The following is a 19,048-nucleotide window of genomic DNA, read 5'->3' as shown; positions in this document are numbered from 1 at the left end:
ATTTGACAAAGGAAATGAAGCTGTGAGGTAGGGAAACACTCAAAGTTTTCTTTCTCACGCAAAATACAGAGTAATGAAAAGCACAGAATTGTCAAGAAGTGAATGGCATCCAGGGGTAAAACTGATGCAACTGACAGGGATATTTTTTTCTAGACCAAATAAACTCAGGATTAAACTAAAATTAGTTGTTCTTTTTTTTTCCCTCTTCCCTATTAAATTCTTAAATGTTCAGTTAGGCCGGTTTGCAGAAAATAATGATGCCACTATATTTTCACAAGTAAGAAACGTACCCAATTAATCAGGTCTGCTGGAAATAAACAGAAGTAACAGTTCATTGTAGAAAAGAATTTGAGGTGTTTTCTGATTTCGTAAACAAAAATTCCTTCATGTTTTAACCCACAGATAAATAGACAGCATTATCTTATAACAGTCAATTTTTGTACCTCTCCAAATCAGTCAAGTAAAACTAAAATTAATAATTTTTGAATTTTCTGAAAATTGCATTGGTTGCACAAATTGAGTTAGACTTTTCTAGTTCTTCTGCAATACTTTACAGATGCTTTACAGAAGCTCCATTTACTCTTGTAAGGCTACCAAGGAATGATTTAGTGAAGTATGTTATTTAATAAAGTCAAAGAAATATCTGACTCCCAAAGAGAAGATTTTTGCATTTAAAGAACTCAAAAGTTAATAAACAGAGTTATCATGGATTCATCTATTTCTCTAGTTTGTTCAGAATAGGTGAATAGGTTCAAGGCAACTGAGAGACAGTTGATTGTTCTTTTGATAAGATTACTTACCCTCCATGATGGTTAAAGGATCTTCCACTTTAGGACGCAGAATATTAGGTCCAAATACAGTTGCCAAGTTCTGTGCACTCATTTTGTTAACGCCTGAATATGATTGTACTTCATCCAAGAACCTGTTGGATGTTAAGAAAGTAAATGGATCAAATTTGTCAGTGGAAGAAAATGGATCATTGGGAAATTTCTGAACTGAAGATATGTTCAAGGATGACTATGGTGATAAAATTATTTAGAAATCCAAACATCTCTCAGAAAAAAAAATGTGGAGAAAATACATTGCAAATGTTTAAGGACCAAACTTGAGGGATCATATCAAATATCACCTCTGGCCTTGCATGGCCTGGTTTCCTCTGGCAAGCACAGGATTAAGTGAGTTTGGACAATGCCAATATTGGCTAAAGAATCAAAAATAAAGATTCCCTTCCAATTCCTCAAAAAAGTATTCAATTTATGTACACACTCAATTTAAGAATTGTAAAGAACATCATTCAGAACAATCCCTTATCTTAGAGATGAGTAATTAACTCTTTTGTAAAATAATTTGTGAGCTTCAAATTTATAGTCTATTAAAAACCGAGATAAAACGTGGCTTAAATTAAAATCTCCATTCCACTGATATGAAAAATTTCAAGTACAAACTGTTTCAATTTATTAAGTGCTAAAGATTTAAAAGGCACAAAATAGTAGTAGAGATTGTTTTTGTGATCTTTCAGCCCTTTTTCACTCCCCAACCCCTCCTCATTGATACAAGAGCTTTTATTTTTCATGCTTTCCTAATTGTACCAATGAGATAAAGAGAAAATGATGAAAAATATGTTATATATAAAATTAACACTATCATGTGCAAGTCACAGGGCTAACTTATTAAATTCTCAAACCATTTCTATGAGGTAGATATTATCATTATCTTCATTTTACAGATGTGAGATATGGTGCACCAGGGAGGTTCAACATCTTCTCCAAGCACAGAGTTATAAGTGGCAGAGCTGCGATTTGAACCCAGATACTGACTACAGAGTTTGTGTTCTTAACTTCTTCACCATGATTTTAAGAAAGGTGCTTATTTCCACATTTACTACTTTTGTACAGCCTAGAATGAAGTAAAACTGAAGGGCAAAAAGTCAAGCTATTATTTCTTACTTGAGACACTTGAAATTAAAAGTTTGTTTAAATGTTTCAAGAGAGATTAGCTGTTTTTATTGTGGAGAAAAAGTCTCACAAGGTGCTTCTCAAACACGCGTATTCTCCCCTTTCATTTCAAGAGAACATAATCCTTTTCTCATCCACTACAATGGCTTCAAATTAATTGGAAACCTTCGGATGGAAGCTTGGCCTGTTAATAAGTCTAGGTTGTCAATGAAACCGTGTCTTGCTTTTTCAAATCCTGAAACCTAAGGTCCGGCTTGCTTCCTAAACATAACCATCCTGAGAAAATGTTATGGTAGGAGGTTTTGGAATTCCTACTTGTTTACAGTTGACAATGAAGTCCACATTGTCTTAAACTCCATAGTTCCTAGTCTGCTGAACATTTACCTAATCATTACAAAACACATGTGTAAATGATGTACTCTATGAAGTAGAAATTTGAATATTATTTAAAAATGGACTGGGAAGGTATCATTTAAACACACCCTGCAGCATACTGTACTGTCAACATCAATCCTTTATTTAAAGCTACCATAAGTTTCAATTTTATATATTTGGTCCCAGGCCTTAACCTTAACATGATCGCTGATACAGAGAGCTTCACCAGGCACAGTGATTGTTCTAACAAAATTGAATTAAAATGTCTTTTCAAGGAGTCTTGAGGTGGGAAAGAAATGGAAAGAAAATAATATTTCTAGAACACATTATATATTAATCATTTAAAATATAATTTAAAACAACTTTGGGAAGTAACTATTTTCATTGCGACTGTACCCATTAGGAGCCTTAGATTCAGAAAGGATAAGCAAACTGTAGAAGCACTCGTAAGTAGTCACTTTTGGAATACGGATTCCCACGTACATCTTTCTCATACAACTTCTAAATGATACTCTTTCCCACGTGTCACAAACAACTTTGATAGAAAGCCAAAACAGCATATGTTTAATAAGCAGAGGCAAGAGTGATTTTACAAACACCAAGTTACAAAAGTAAGCAATCTTAATGCTCAAAGAAACCTTTGACATCACCTTGTCCCAAACCTCTTAATTTTACAAAGGTCAACAATGGAGCTCAGAGCAGTTAAGTGATTTTACTCACTGTCAAATGGTAAATTAGTGTCAGGCAAACATAACTATACTTTGGTTTGGTTTGCTTTTGTCTTTAAGTCATTTCTTACCTGCAAATATACTTGAGGAGATTGTAATTGACCACTGGTAAACTCTTCACCTGCTTTGCTAACTCCTTAACACCCTGAGTACAAAAAAGAGAATAAATGTTATCTTCCTAAGTGGTGGCCTTGGAATCAAAGCAAGTAGGGAGATGGCATGCAGTTTTTCTTACTGGTTTCATATATTATCAGTGAAGGATTCTGTCCTGAAAACTAGCCACCATCACATAGAGCATTTCAGAAATATTTTCAAAGATGTATAAGCATTTAGATACTTTCAATAAGTACAATTTTTGGAGAAATAGATTTAAGTGAATCCTTTTAACACTTGTAAATTTTGTTCACAATGGACTGAAAAGAGAACTTAGGCTCATTTATAATAAAGCTTTAGTAATAATTATAATTTATTTTTTGGACCAAAAGCTGTTAAAAAATAGGTAGCAAGCAGGATTTAGTCCACGGGCTGTAATTTGCTGACCCCTGCTCTAGGGTATATTGATGTGATCTGGGGTGGGGCACACACTGAAAAGGGGGATGTGAAAAAGGCACCCTACTTTTTACATGGAATGTTTGGTCTGATGTGGCACCACAATTAACTGTTTAATGTGGTAAAGGAGCATTGATTTCACATATTCAGTCTGCATTCTTCCTTTTGATCAGAGAGGCAATTAAAAATGCAGACTGAGTTGTGTGTGAAAAATATAAATATGCAAAATACACAGAATAGTGAAAAATAATTCAAGGATAAGGGCAGAGGACAACTTACAAATTAAAGACTAGGAGTTTATTTGGAAATGAGTGCATAGACTTACTGCTTCCTCTTCCTTGCTGAGTAGTTTGGCACATGACAAAAAATCTTCATACTTCGCATAAGGAATAACTGGCTCTGGAAGTTCTCGGAGATACAGTTTAAGAAGTGATGCCACTGTGTGCACATCTGTGTTGCTGTGGAGACAGAAGCATGAAAATATTCTTTGGAGTCGACTTTGTATGATTTTACATTTTTATATCAAATATACATCTAGGAGTCAAAAGTCTATGCATGCTGGCACTTGAAACAGCTAATCTGTTTTTCAGGGAGCACACGCTTATATAATGCCCATTATATGCTACCATGAGTCGGTAGGAGAGGGGGATGGAAGAGAAGGAGATGGAAGAGTGCCTAGAACCCTTAGTGTGGTTTGAAAATATTTGAAAGTTCAAGCATTTTTCTTTTGTGTGTATTCGATGCAAACCAAACATGCTAACTTTGGAAAACAATGATAAAATATCATAATGTACCAACTCTACATTATGGGTGAGTAAATATGTGTGTGTTCAATGTCAAAATTAATTGCTTCTGAATCCTAACTTCGTCTCTCAAAATGCTGAACTCCTATTCTTGTGGAGACATTTGGTGATTTGGTTATTGATATCTGAAGCTTCGTATGACACGCTATAACTTTTTAAACAGAGCTCATTTTGAAGATGGTTGTTCTCAGCATGATTTGCATGTCTAATATATGATTTTTTGGAATCCTCACAGTCTTCCAGAAACACAAGAAAAACGCTACAAAATAAACACTGAAATCTTAACATATCCCTTGTGTAACTCGCATAATTTATTTTTGTCCTTTTGCTGAATATCAGAGTGGCAGGATAATGTACTGAAATATTCATTTCTGTTTTGTTCTCTGAGTCTCCCTCTCCCCTGTAGATCCATGAAGGTGGATGACAATAAAGATGAGACTTTTGTTTTGTTTCTAATTTGTAGGGAGAGAGAGCAGGAAAGTGAAAGGGAGAAATGGGTGGGAAGGGAGAGAAAGGTCGACTGCTTCCCATGAACTGGGAGTAGTGGTGGTGAAATGGTCAGGGGACTCTGTAAGTAGTGAGAACTTACACCCCACTCTCAGGCTGTGCTATAGAAGGTGACAAGTCCCCACAGGGGTACACCCTGAGAATCTGGAGTTAGGCATTGGGATTTTCCACCTTAGTGAATACTCCCTTGCCCCCCAAATTGTATGGAAGTAGAACTGACTTCTCAAGGGGAACACTGGGCATCTCAGTTCTCAATTTGGGCACATAGGTTGATTTGATCAGGTATTTCCTGCACATTTATACTCTATTGGACATTATACAAAACACAGTGGTTGGTATCCCCAAGAGGCTAAAAACCAGGCATGATTCCAGCCTCGTAATTTGTTATCCAATGGCGGCAGAAGATACTAAGCAGATAATAATACAAGTATATATACAAAGTGTGATGAGTGGAGATGAGGGAAAGTATTAGCTAAGCTACCTCATAACAAGAGGGGAGTAATCTAGGTGTTGGTGGTGCTTCTCTGAGGAAATGATGCTTGGGCCAAGATCTGAAGGGTGTGCAAGAATTAACTAGAGCAGATGGGAAGAGGGCGGTATTCCCGCTTAAAGCAAGGGAGGTAAATAGAGCCTAAGTCAGAGGCACTTGTTATGCTTGAGGAACTAACCAAGGACCAGGCCAAAGCTCAGAGTGGGATGGCTGAGGTTGGAGGGGTGGGCAGTATACTCAGGGACCATAGGACTTAACCTACCTCAGAATTAGACAGGGGCAAGGGCTAAATTTTCCAGTTTTACCTCTGAGTCAATCAGAGCAGGCAAATTGTCAACCCTTTTGCCAATGATAAAATGATGGAAGTGGTCTCATAGGGCCTGTTTTAACTAATTAATTTTATTCTTTTCATGATTCAATGGTTCAATAAATACCTCTTTTCCTCTTAAAATTCTGAACTGGTAGACAATATAGAAGAGGTCATCTTCAAGGCTACTAAATAAAATAAAAATCATGTTTCCAGAACATCTTGGGAACTGTGACCCAAAAATACTTTCCAAAAATACTTAATTCCCGAAAATACTTTCCACAGAAAAATTTTAAAAGAAAGACCTAAAATAATCTCAGTAGTATGACAAGGAGGACGCTAGTCCCCACCACCACCCTCAATTCCCTTTGGCAAACTCTATTTTATGCAAATCAAAGCTCTTTTGTGTTTGACACTGGAAAATAATTTTCTTTTTCTTTTGCTATGGAGTAAAGCACCTGACCCTTGTAGGTCCAGTAGTTAGTAGTAACAAAACCATAGCCTGTGGCAGGATATGTAGTTACATCAAATATCCCAATAAACTATTTTCATCTTTTGATCCCACTATAACCCAATCCACCACCATGGCTGAGTTGGGTTCTATTGCCTTCAGAGTCAAGCAAAATATGGTTAAAGTTCTAGTAGGCACAGGAGAAAATAAGATGGCGGCTAGGTGAGACAGGGCAAAAAAAACCTCCATGAAAAATACTCGATAAAAACCAGAAAGTGACTCAGAACACCAGTTTCAGTGATGCACCAGCTGGACAAGTTCTGCTAAATCCACAGGGACTGTCCACTTGGTGAAACCAGGAGCCTGCATTCTGAAATGAGTGAGTAAACCAGCTGAAAGTCCCACAGCCATGCTGTGGTGTGCGGAAACTGGGGGTTGGAGTTTGGAGACGGACTAGTTCTTTAAAAAAAAAAAAAAAAAACCCAGGAGCGGCTGCAGTTATGACGGTGACTGCGCAGTGAAGCACAGAAGGAGCGGGCTGTGCCAACCTCTCAGTGTCTCGCGTGGAGGATAGACCACTGCTGATTCCCTCAGGGCCAGGGAGTCAGAATGGAGAGCCAAAAGGAGAAAGAAACCATGCTGCTTGCAACCAGCTCCCTGGCATGCTGGAGACACTCCTGCCTGGGCCGGATCCACAGCCCAGAGCTGCACCAGGAAACCCAGTGTGACAGGGAGTGTATCCCACAGCACCGCGCACATGCCACAATATCAGCCGTGGACAGTGGCCTTGGGTGCATACACAGCTAGTTGTCCTGGAGCCAGGAAGGCGGAGCTGTGTGAAAAGGTGGGGGGTTGAGACACCCCATTCAACCATCTTTGCATCAGGCTGGGAGCACCCTTGCATGGCCCAGCAGCCCGGGGCTTCCCTTGAGGGATGACATGCACTTGTGATGTGGCACAGCCTTCCCTCAGCAGAGGTCCTGGAAGATCACAGCTGAGAAAGGGGCCTGCTCGGAAAACCCAGGGATGCTACATCAATGTCGGTGACTTGTGGGTCAGCGGCAGAGCAAATCTGGGGCAAAACTGAAATGAAGGCTTAGACTCTTGCAACAGCCTTGAATCTCCGGGAACACCTGGGAGGTTTGAATATTAAAGCTGCCCTCCCTCCCTAACCACCCAGACACATGCCCCACATTCAGGGCGGACAGCACCAAAAATACACCCAAACTAAGTTCACCAGTTTAAACCCCACAAGAATCATTTCCCCACACCCACAAAGACAAAGTTGAGGAGAACTGACTTGAGGGGAATAGCTGACTCGCAGACGCCATCTGCTGGTTAGTTAAAGAAAGTGTATGCCACCAAGTTGTAGTTCTGAAAAATTAGACTGGTATTTTTGACAACTTGAAAGAACCCTGTCAAGCAAAGCAAATGCCAAGAGGCCAAAAACAGCAGAAAATCTTAAAGCATATGATAAAACCAGATGATATGGAGAACCCAATCCCAAACACCCAAATCAAAATATCAGAAGAGACACAGTACTTGGTGCAATTAATCAAAGGACTACAATCAAAGAATGAGAGCATGGCACAGGATATAAAGGACATCAAGAAGACCATGGCCCAGGATATAAGTGACATAAAGAAGACCCTAGAAGAGCATAAAGAAGACATTGTAAGAGTAAATAAAAAAATAGAAGATCTTATGGATATAAAAGAAACTGTTGGCCAAATTAAAAAGACTCTGGATACTCATAATACAAGATTAGAAGTTGAACAATGACTCAGAGTCCTAGAGGACCACAGAACAGAAAATGAAAGAACAAAAGAAAGAATGGAGAAAAAAATTGAAAAAATCGAAATGGATCTCAGGGATACGATAGATAAAATAAAACGTTCAAATTTAGGACTCGTTGGTGTCCCGGAGAGGGAAGAGAAAGGTAAAGGTCTAGAAAGGGTATTCAGGGAAGTTGTTGGGGGTAGTTTCCCAAATCTTCTACACAATGTAGATGCACAGAGCATGGATGCCCAGCGAACTCCAGATGGAATAAATCCAGATAGGCCTGCTCCAGGACATATTCTGATTGGACTGTCAAGTGCTGAGGAGAGGGAGTGGGTTCTGGGAGCAGCAGGAGAGGGGTGGTCACCACATACAAAGGAGACAACGTGAGACTTGGTGGTGACTGCTCAGCAGCCACTGTGGGGGTGAGAGGGGCAGTGGCATGATGTGTTTGAGGTTCTGAGAGGGAAACGTTTCCAGCTGGGAGTACTTTTGTCCGGCGGGGCTCTCCTTCAAATTTGGGGGAGAGCTTGAGTTTTTCACGGACGGGCAGATGCTGGGAGATTTTGCCAGTAGGGGACCTGCCCTGCTTCAGATGCTGAGGGAAGCCCTGCTGACGGAGGGACGGAGAAAGGAGAGAGAGATAGAGAGAATTTTAACAGACATATATAGAACCTTACATCCCATATCACCAGGACACACATTTTTTTATAGTGATCACGGATCTTTCTCCAGAATTGACCATATGCTGGAACATAAAACAAGCCTCAATAAATTAAAAAAAAAAACCAAAAACTGAATATATTCAAAGCACGTTCTCTGACCACAATGGAATACAAATAGAAGTCAATAATTTTTGATTTGTAACTCCACTATTTACTTCCTACATGATATAAAATACACAAACTCTAATGACAAATCAGTGGTTTTGGACTCAATGTAAAATATGTAATTTTTGACAAGAACCCATAAAGGTGGGGGAATGGAGGAGTATAGGAACATAGTTTATGTGTCCTATTGAAGTTAAGCTGGTATCAAAGAAAGACAAGATTGTTATGGATTTAACAGGTTAATTTTAAGCCCCACAGTAAACACAAAGACATTATCAGAGAATATGACCATAGAGATGAAAAGTAGAGTATGGGTTATGAGAAGTGGGGGAAGGGGCAATGGGGAGTTAAGAAATGAGTGTAGGGTTGCTGTCTGAGGTGAAGGGAAATTTCTAGTAATGATGGTGGGAAGGTGATAGCACTACAACATTCTAAACGTGATTAAAGACAGTCTAAATAGATGACAATTGAATGCCGAGGATGATCCTGAATGGGATCTGAGGATGGAGGACAGGAGGCTCAAAGGGACACAGTTGGGACACACACACACACACACAAAAGGAAATACAGAATGTAAGCTCTGTATCAATGTTGAATTTCTTGAACTTCTTAGCTGCGCTTTATGAGACTGCATAAAAGAATGTTCTTGTTCATGGGAAATGTATATGTGAATTATAGTGTTTGTTCAAGAATGTGTGCAACTTGCTCTCATATGTTCAGAAGACAGAGCAATAGATGACGGATGATAGGGAGGCAGGGAGGGAAAGAAAAATAGCGGGTGTGATAGCATGTTAAGTTGGCGATCGGGGTATCAGGAGAGGGGGTCAGGGTATGCTGGAGTTCTGTGTATGGGGTTTGTATTGTTTTTGCAACTGTTCCTATAACTTTGAATTTATTTTCAAATAAAATTAAAAAAAAAAAGTTCTAGTAGGCACAGAAAGATTATAAAAATAAAATATAAATAAGTAGTATGCATTTATGCATTTCAATATACAGAATATATTATGTATAATTCACATGACCACATAAATAGAATACATAAAAATATTTGTGAAATAAATTCAATAAATGAGACAGTGAGAAAATATCATTAAAATAATGATATTTAAGAAGAAATCTGTTTTAGTGTTTCAAAGATGATCTATACCTTACACTGACCTTAAAAACAAGCACCTTGTTTTTAAGATAACTTGCTTGCTACTTCCCCATATTGTTTTGTTTTCTAATGAAGTGAAGCACTTGGCAGCTATGGTACTGAAGATGGTTTGGACGCTAGATGGTGCGATTGCAAAGTTAGACTTATTAGGATGTGCTAAAATTGTGAAGGATGAAAGACGGCAGAATCATTCTTCCTCGATCAGCAATTTCTTAGAACCAAAGCTGAAGTAGTGTTCCAAGAATAGAATTATTTGAGCTGTGAATCAGGGTAAGAGAGGTGGAGTGGGATGATTATTTTATTTCTTCTCTAAAGGGATACATTACATTAGCTTTTGTGCATTATAGCATTTAACATACACTGTTTATTATATAGAAATGAAAAAGAAAAAAAAAATACCAAATACACTTTTTCAGGTTTTTTTCAGTTAACAAAGGCTATAAAATTTTTGCTTAAAGGCTAAAACTTAAAAATTTATGACACTTTTTTTCTGGGCTTTATTAAACTTAGGTTTTTTCATGGAAATAGACTTCTGCATTTTCCTACTGTTTGTATTTTTGGCTTTGTCCTTTCCCACTGAATGGCAGAAAACAATCACTTCTGGACAGATTCTAACATGCTTTGCCAGCTCTGACTTATCTGAAGATGTTCGCAGTTAATCTGCTCCAATTGCCAGTATGCTACTACAATGGGAATTCTTGTGCTTCTCTGAAAAATCTTTTTGCATATTCACTCCACAAAATAACAGTCTTCTATACTTAACTCCCCAGACTGATATTTCTTACTGAAAACCTACTGCTTTGTCTGATTAATAATTGCTTTTATATGTGCAGCCAATTTTCATATGTGCAGCCATAAATGTCAATATATGTATTAACTGTCTGGTATACCTGCAGGAGCACGATGTCACTGCCTCATCCTTATCTCAGTCTTCACCGAAGTGAAGTAATGTAACTGCATTGTGATAAAAGTCACTGTACAATGGAGAATAAAACCCCTAATAATAATGATAACAACAACAGCAGCACACACCTACACACACATGTTTTACTCTGTCAGGCACTCACAGAAGTCCAATGACTTGGTCCTGTTACTAATCCTATTTGGGATACTTTAACAGACACAATATTCTTTCTGGTTAATCACTGAGATATGAAGTGCTTTAGAGTCAGTCTCTTTTATTTTTTTTAAGTGTAATTTTACTGAGATATACTCACACACCATATAATACATCCAAAGTATACAATCAAGGGCTCACAGTATCATCATAGTTTTACATTCATTACCACAGTGTTTTCTAGAACATTTTCATTACTTCAAAATAAAGAAAAAATAAAAATAAAAATAAAAAAGAACATCCCAAACCACTCTATACCCTTTATCCCCCCATTATATATAATATATAGTCATTATATATTATTATATAATATATATAGTCATTATTTTATTACTCATCTGCCTATACACTGGGTAAAGCGAGTGTCAGTCTCCAGGTTTTCACTATGACATGGTCACAAGATAAAAGCTATATAGTTATACAATTATCATCAAGTCTACTGGATTACTGTTCAGCAGATTCATGTATTTCCTTTTAGCTATTCTAATACACTAGAAACTAAAGAGAAATATCTATATAATGCATAAGAATAACCTCCAGATTGACCTCTCAATTCTACTTGAGATCTCTCAGCCACTGAAACTTTATTTTGTATCATTTCTTTTCCCTCTTTTGGCCAACATGGCATTCTCTGTCCCAAGATGCCAGGGCCAGGCTCATCCCTGGGAGTTCTGTCTGTCTTTTCCAGGAAGACTTCCATCCCTGGGAGTCATGTCCCACGTAGAGGGGAGGGTTGTAAATTTATCTGCAGAACTAGCTGAGAGAAAGAGGCCACATATGAGCAACAGAAGAGTTTCTCTGGGGGTGACTCTTAGGCATAATTATTAGTAGGCCTTAGTTTTCTCCTTTGCAGGAATAATTTTCATAAGGGCAAGCCCCAAGATCAAGGGCTTGACCTACTAAATGGGGATTCCCTAATACTTGTGGGATATCAGGAATTCCCCAGGTGAGGAAGTTTAATATTTCCACATTTTCCCCTGGTCCCTCAAGAGAACTTTGCAATAGTTTTTTATTTTCTGCCCAAAACACTCTGGGATGCATCGGGGTATCATATTAACCTGTACAGAATACAAAGATCTCATTCCCCATTCCAGGTTCCATGCGACTATGTTGTTTAAACTGACCATACAGGTTATATTAGAAAGTGTGCTACAGAAAATATAAGTTTTGTACCAAATAAGCATCTCTTAAATAACAGCCCAAACTCAGGCATAGATATTACTGCTATAAGAGCTTACAATCTATGAACTTTTACAGCGAGCCTCATTGAACATTCCACACTCCTGCATCATTGATTGCCCAATCTCTGTCTGTGATCTATCCCCTGATAACCTATGTAGAGTCAAGCTCTTTTGACAAAGGTCTTAAACTATTTGCTAATGTAAAATTATTCTACAGACTTCAGGTCTCTTTCACAGTTACCTGGTGGTAGACTTTGTTTTCACATATTAAGATAAATAATTATACCTAGTGATAGCAAACAGACCAGAACAGGCCCAGGGATCCTGAGTAAAAAGAGTTATCAGGCCAGGAGGTTGCTCTGTAACATATGCCCCTTACTGATCAACATACGGGTTTGGTTTTCACCTTACTTCTGAATTCTGTTTCCTTGCGTATAATGCTTTTTATCAAACTTAAAGGAAGGAGTCTATGAAATTTTCTATGATTCACCTAGTTGTATGTTCTCTTGGGTCCTCCTTTGGGCATTGGTGGGTAGTTCTATCAACCATTCATTCACCAAATTGTTACTGAACACCCATGGTGTGCAGTGACCCACACTGCAAACTAGGGTGACACAGAAATGAACAACATAGACTCTTTCTGTCTCCTTGGGCTTTTACCCTCTAACTGATCACCAACACTCTCTTCTATACCATACCTCATTTTTGGTTTAAATGTACTGATGATAGAAACTGCATGATGATCCCCAAATCTGCATTTGGTGAGCTTTCCTGCAAAACTGTTAAAAGCACTGTCAGTACGGGGTGATGAGATGTTAGTAGAAACAACTTCTAAGTCCCTGCCAGGTGTATGATCATAAGAATGTTCTTTATACATCCTGGAAATTACCTGCCCTATTTATAATCTACATAAAATGTAGGTCTTTTACTAATCTGTATGGGGATAAAAAGAGCCTGACAAACGCTCCTTCTTATCCGCTAACTCCACTCCCTCCTCCACTGATAAACTTAGTTACACATGCTGATAAATCCCAAAGCCATAGTAACTACAAGTATAAGACTACACAGGCAAAACTTTCACACTACTATAACCTCAAAATTAGAATTGGGAATTTTCCACTCTGGGTAACATGCACAGAACACACTATAATCTCTTTCTTTAACTGAATAGAATGAATTTCTAAAGCTCCCACACAGGAAGTGATAATAAAGATTTTGTCAACTTGTGAGACATGGTGAGATGATGCAAAATTCACTTGGAATTAAAAAAAATGTATGTCATATCCATCAAACTCCAGGGAGAATACATATGAGAAAGAAAACTTTCAGTAGCAATGTCAAGATGAAGATTGCCACTAAATGGTCTTGCTTAAGCAACATACTGATTGTCCGCTGAGTTCAGCAAGAAGAAAAGCAAATCCAAAAGCTAGTAATCTAAACTGAATGTCTCCAAGAAAAGTCTTGCACTATTCAAACTTTTTTTTTTATGTTTTTGTCAAAACTGATTTACTTGTTGGCAGTGAAACTTGAATCTGATTAAATTGCCATGACATTTTGTAGTTATGTAAAAGTGTCATCATTGAATTATATACAACATTAAAAGACAGTTTCACCTCCAGGAGATGTCCTGGATTACATGGAATTAGTGCTTATCCCAATACCATACTCTTGGTTTAAATGTACTGATGATAGAAACTGCATGGTGATCCCCAAATCTGCATTTGGTGAGCTTACCTGCAAAACTGTTAAAAGTACTGTAAGTACGGGGTGATGAGATGTTAGTAGAAAAAACTGAAACACACTTCCAGATAATGTGGACTTTTGAAACCGTCATCTGATAGACCACTGTGATATAGAAAAAAAGTGACTTTCAACTTTGACTGCACATTGGAATCACCTGGGAAGCTTTTTTAAACACTGATGATTGGGCCCTATCCATTCTGATGTAATTGGTATGGGCTGAAACCCAGATAATGGAATCTTTATAAAGCTACTTAAGTGATTTTCATGTGTAACCAAGGTTGAGAAGAACTGATACAGAGCCTGTATTTTGGGTAGAAACTTTCAAGGCAAGGTGGAAGTTCCAATGTGTGATGGTCCTAAGTTTAAATCTGGCCCCTTCTACCACCCTTAGGAGCCTAATAGCTATGCACTTGTGTCTCCAGTGTTCCCTGATGGAGGAGGTGGTGCAAGGAATGTTGGTGGGGACATGTTGCTTCTGCTTAAGCTGCCACATCGATCTTTCCTCTCCTACTTCTAGAATTATTTACGTACATAGATGTATGTGTGTCTAGACTCCTCCCTTACAATGCCAGCTGATTAGTATAAAGAATATTTGACAGTTTGATATACAACCACTCCAACATGCCATCCAAGCATGTGAGCACACATACATGCACCCTTATATGTGCATGGAGTATTCAGACCAATAAATAAAATGTGCTGCTGTATAGCTGTAAGGAAGAGATTACTTTGAGAAATCTGAGTTTGGTGCTTCCAAACAATAGCTCTTTCTTTTTTTTTTTTTAATTTTTATTACATTCTTCTCTCTTTCCTCCAGTCCAACACAATCTATAAGACTGATATAGTTATTTTTTTAATGCAATTTTTTTAGATATATTCACATACCATATATCCTTCCAAAGTATACAATCACTGGCTCACTGTATCATTGTACAGTTGTGTATTCATCATCATAATCAATTTTAAAATATTTTCATTAGTCCCCCCAAACAATAATAAAAATAGAAAAATAAAAAAGAATGCCCCAAACATGCCATACCATTTATCTCCTCTCTATTATTTATATATATCTTTGCCTTTATTTTATTGCTCACCAAACAATAGAGTCTTCTAATAGAAAGTAGCTACATCCCCAAACTGAAAAAGAATCATGGATATTTGTCTGTTTGCTACTTCTGACTAATATTTCCTTGGGAAAGTTTTTCTGTTTTCATTGTTTCTTTGACATCTCACTAACCTCTTCATCTACTTCCTTGCCTTCTCCTTCATGGCTTACCAGACAGCTCCCAAGCGCCTCTTCCTCTGCTGGTTTGCTGAATCCTACGCATTCTCTCTGCATAAATCCATGACTTCAGCTATCACTTTTCTACAATGACTACAAAGCATACATCTCTGCACCAGACCTTTCCTCTGAGTTCTTGGATGTCCCATACACTCTGTGAATGCCACATAAACAAAGCTGAACTAAAATAAAAATTTTTCCCAGCAATAAAATCATTCCTCCTGTAGCATTTTCTCAAGATAAACAAGCAAGAAAACTTAAACTTCAAAATTTAAGCATTATAATACCAAGATGCTTTCATGGGAGAGGGAAGGCCAATGGGCTTGAATCTCTAATAAGTCTTGATGTAGATCATTCGGAAAAGTTTCCTTAAGCAATATTATATCAGTATAACTATTTCAAATGAGTTAACTGTACATACATATCCACTCAATATGAGTTACAGGAAAAAATAATAATACTTAAAACCTTAAGTGCCGTCAATTATGGAATTAATCAACATGGCTATTCAAATAAGCCAAATACCTCCCTCCAAGTCCAGTGATTTTAGACCCAATATTCAAAGTCATATCCAAATTTAACTTAAAAGTAAATTCAAATTCATATGTATCATATGTGTGGTATAAAGGACATTATTTTCCAAACTGTTAGAGGCCAAATTATAAACAAACAAAACAAATAAACAAATGTCAATTTTTCCCATAGATATTAAATCTAAAATCAATGATGCCTCAAAGATTTTCCTGTTGAACTAAGATCCTACTCATATCAAGTATATAATTATTTAGAAGAAGTGCTGATGTAAGGAATTAGTTGAAAGTCACTAATGATAAAGAGATTATAGGTAACTTATTTGCACACCTCAGGGACCCTACTGTAAGTATATGTATATCTATATATTTCTATATATACACATACATACACACATATATACACATACATACTACATATGTATAAGTATATTTTTTCTTTGTATAATTGTCCTTCACATATCAGTCAAGGCTCTCCTTGACTGTACAAGGTGGACTTAGCTCTTTTCTCAGTGCCAGGAGATCCTCATTGCTTAAACTGTCCCAGATATATAAGGCATTTGAGGTCCCACATAGTATCTGTAATTGGCAAGGGACCAAGTAGTTAGTTTTCCCAGGATTTCTAATAAACATAGGCATTCTGAATCAAAGTAGAGAGTCAAGATGGAGCATATCCACCTTAACTCTTTCTATAGCTGTTTCATGGAATGCAACTTCCTAGGTTTACAAAGCATAAAAAATATACCGAAGACAGCAAGAATACTTATAATGATTGGTAGGTTAGTGCCAATTGAGATGACCTATTTTCAGATGGACATATATTAAAAAAAAAAACAAAAAACAAAACTACTCATAGTAAGAGACACAAGAAAAATTATTTTTACAAGTTTAAAAATTATATTTAAAAAATTTCACCTTACCAATCAATGGATCGCAGGACTATAGTTTGAGAGGTGGACTGAGACATTTAACACTCACCTCCCTTGCACCCTAGGAATGGAACAGAAAGAAAGGCAGCCAAAAGAAATAACACGCAATCTCTAAGTACACTATAGTTACGCAGTTATATGATTAGATTATGTAAATGAGGAGCTTTCATTTCTTACTTCATTGAAGTATTTTGTTTTCCTAACATTTGGTTCTAGATACACAGACACGGAGGGTATTCTTTTATAGAGTTTACCTGTGTCTACCAGTTTTCAGGTCTTTACCATTAGTGAATACAGATACCTGAGACTACATTGCAAAGCTATTTCTTGGTTCAATTATGCCTTTCCTGCTATGGGTTGCAATTTCAGTTTCATATGGTCTTCAAAATCTTGGCAAACAGTTAATAAATTTGTCTTAGCAAAAATAGGGAAGATACACCGGTATTTAGTTACTTTATCATTATGTATTGTCTGCTTATGTGTTTTTCCTTTCACTAAGGAAAAACTTAATTAAAGTTCTGCATATGGAGTCTCAGGAGAAACAAAGGAAATATCATCATAATATATTCAATAACTTATCTTTTCCTAAGAGATTTCAGGTAATGCATTCAAGGATTTCCTAGAGAAATATTATTGATTTTCTGAAGGTGAGGAGATATATTTATGCCTAAAATTTCCATAACAGCATTTAAAAACCATATACATACTTCAACATTTCTATTTTAAAATAAAAAATAGAAAATAGCCAAATTCCTCTCAGTAACAAGGACTAAATAGTAATTAAATTTTCCTTAGTACCTTTATTTTTCTTATTAATGTGTCCCTAACAAGAACCCTATTGCATGTAGTCCACTGTCTTCTGTAATCGTCATATATTTTGGGAAATGTGATGATCAGACTCTAGGATGAACAATGAAGGATGAAAATATTCTTTTCCAGAAAATTTATTTTCTTCCAATAAGTTGATAAGGGAGCATACAAAAGCTTTGTGTCTTATGAAGGAGATGTGTTAACAGAGGCCTAGCTTCATGTTGTAGAATCTCTAAATCATAGTGTTAGAGTGAACTTAAAAGGATTTTCTAGTATATCCAGATGAGTCTACAAGTCAATACCAATATCATTCAAGACCATGCAAAATGTTTTCCTGTTCTATATACTTAAACAGTGTTTTATTGCAACCCAAAAGTACTCTCAACATTTGGGCTAGATGACACCATTCTAGCTGATGTGTTAAAGGAGTCCAATTATATATTTATTGTGGCTTTCACACTGAAATGCTGTCAATGCTGTCATGCTCTTTGTTAGATAATAAATATATGGCTTACACTGATATTTATTATATTACTGCATTTTCTGCTTGGACCATTTTTAAGAGAGGTTAATGTAGAGGGAATAAAGAACAATGACCAAATTGCATTTAGGAGAAGTAAGTGCTGTTTTTGATTTTCTGTTTTTTTGTTTTGTTTTGTTTTAGGCTTTTGTTTGTTTGTTGTTTTGTTGTCCTGTTATAAATCAAAATCCAGTTCACTTTGTGGGTATTTATGAGAGCACTTTTTTATTACAAAACAAGTAAAGATTCTGATCATAATTTAGAACTGTTGCCTTTATGAAATTATAAACCTATTCATAAGTTTATGAATGTAACACATTGTCACAGGTGGGCATTTTGCCTCACTTGACAAAAATGTTACTATAACAGAGAATTTTAGAGTATATCTTGAAACATGATAATTTTCAAGTTTCCTAAATTCTAATATTTGAAAATAAACATGTGTTTTCTACTTACTGAGATATCAGAAATACATTCATTCATTCGTTCATTCATTCAAGTGTATTCAAAATGTACTCCTTGTGTTCATTCATTCAACAAAGATTTACCAAGTGCCTATACTGATTATGTCAGGAATGTTCCAGGTGCTAGTGTAATCAATAAGTTAGGATTTAAGGAATGATTATGATTACTGAATCATTATATAGATATTCTATTCCTTTTTTTACCTTCTGGCATATTAAAGTAGATAGAGGAAATACCTGAAATCTCTGAACTGTAAACCAACTGCCTTGACCTCTCATAAGGATTACAAAGTCTTAATCCTGTACCCTTGTGGTTGTAAAAACCTTGCAACTGACTCCCACTATTACTTATTTTATTGGGTTTTTTGACTTTGGAGTCTTTTGATCACTGAAGACAGCCCCTAATGTTTATTAATGAAGCATCTGGGACAGCCCAGAACTAACCCACTCCAATTCCAAAGTTATCTTGATAGCCGACGCTGGATCTAACCAGAATGGGCCCTCCTGACATGCGCAGTAGCTTAAATTTTAACCTATAAGTG

The 19,048-nt window shown here is 36.8% G+C and overlaps 1 protein-coding gene across 13 annotated transcripts in view; it reads right to left on the bottom strand.

Moving 5' to 3' along the window:
- ARHGAP24 (Rho GTPase activating protein 24) overlaps positions 1-19,048 on the bottom strand; it is a 551,069-nt gene that overhangs the window by 29,591 nt on the left and 502,430 nt on the right. For all 13 annotated transcript variants that reach the window (XM_037830166.1, XM_037830168.1, XM_037830167.1 and 10 more), the window contains 3 exons: positions 3,933-4,065; positions 3,130-3,203; positions 801-922 (listed from right to left, as the gene is read on the bottom strand). In XM_037830166.1, coding sequence (XP_037686094.1) covers positions 801-922; positions 3,130-3,203; positions 3,933-4,065 — 329 coding nt within the window. The remainder of the gene's footprint in view (positions 1-800; positions 923-3,129; positions 3,204-3,932; positions 4,066-19,048) is intronic.

This window comes from Choloepus didactylus, chromosome 3 (assembly GCF_015220235.1).
Source record: "Choloepus didactylus isolate mChoDid1 chromosome 3, mChoDid1.pri, whole genome shotgun sequence".
NCBI lineage: Eukaryota > Metazoa > Chordata > Mammalia > Pilosa > Megalonychidae > Choloepus > Choloepus didactylus.
Note: the sequence above shows the minus strand (reverse complement) of the source record. Positions and strands in the feature narration are given on the sequence as shown.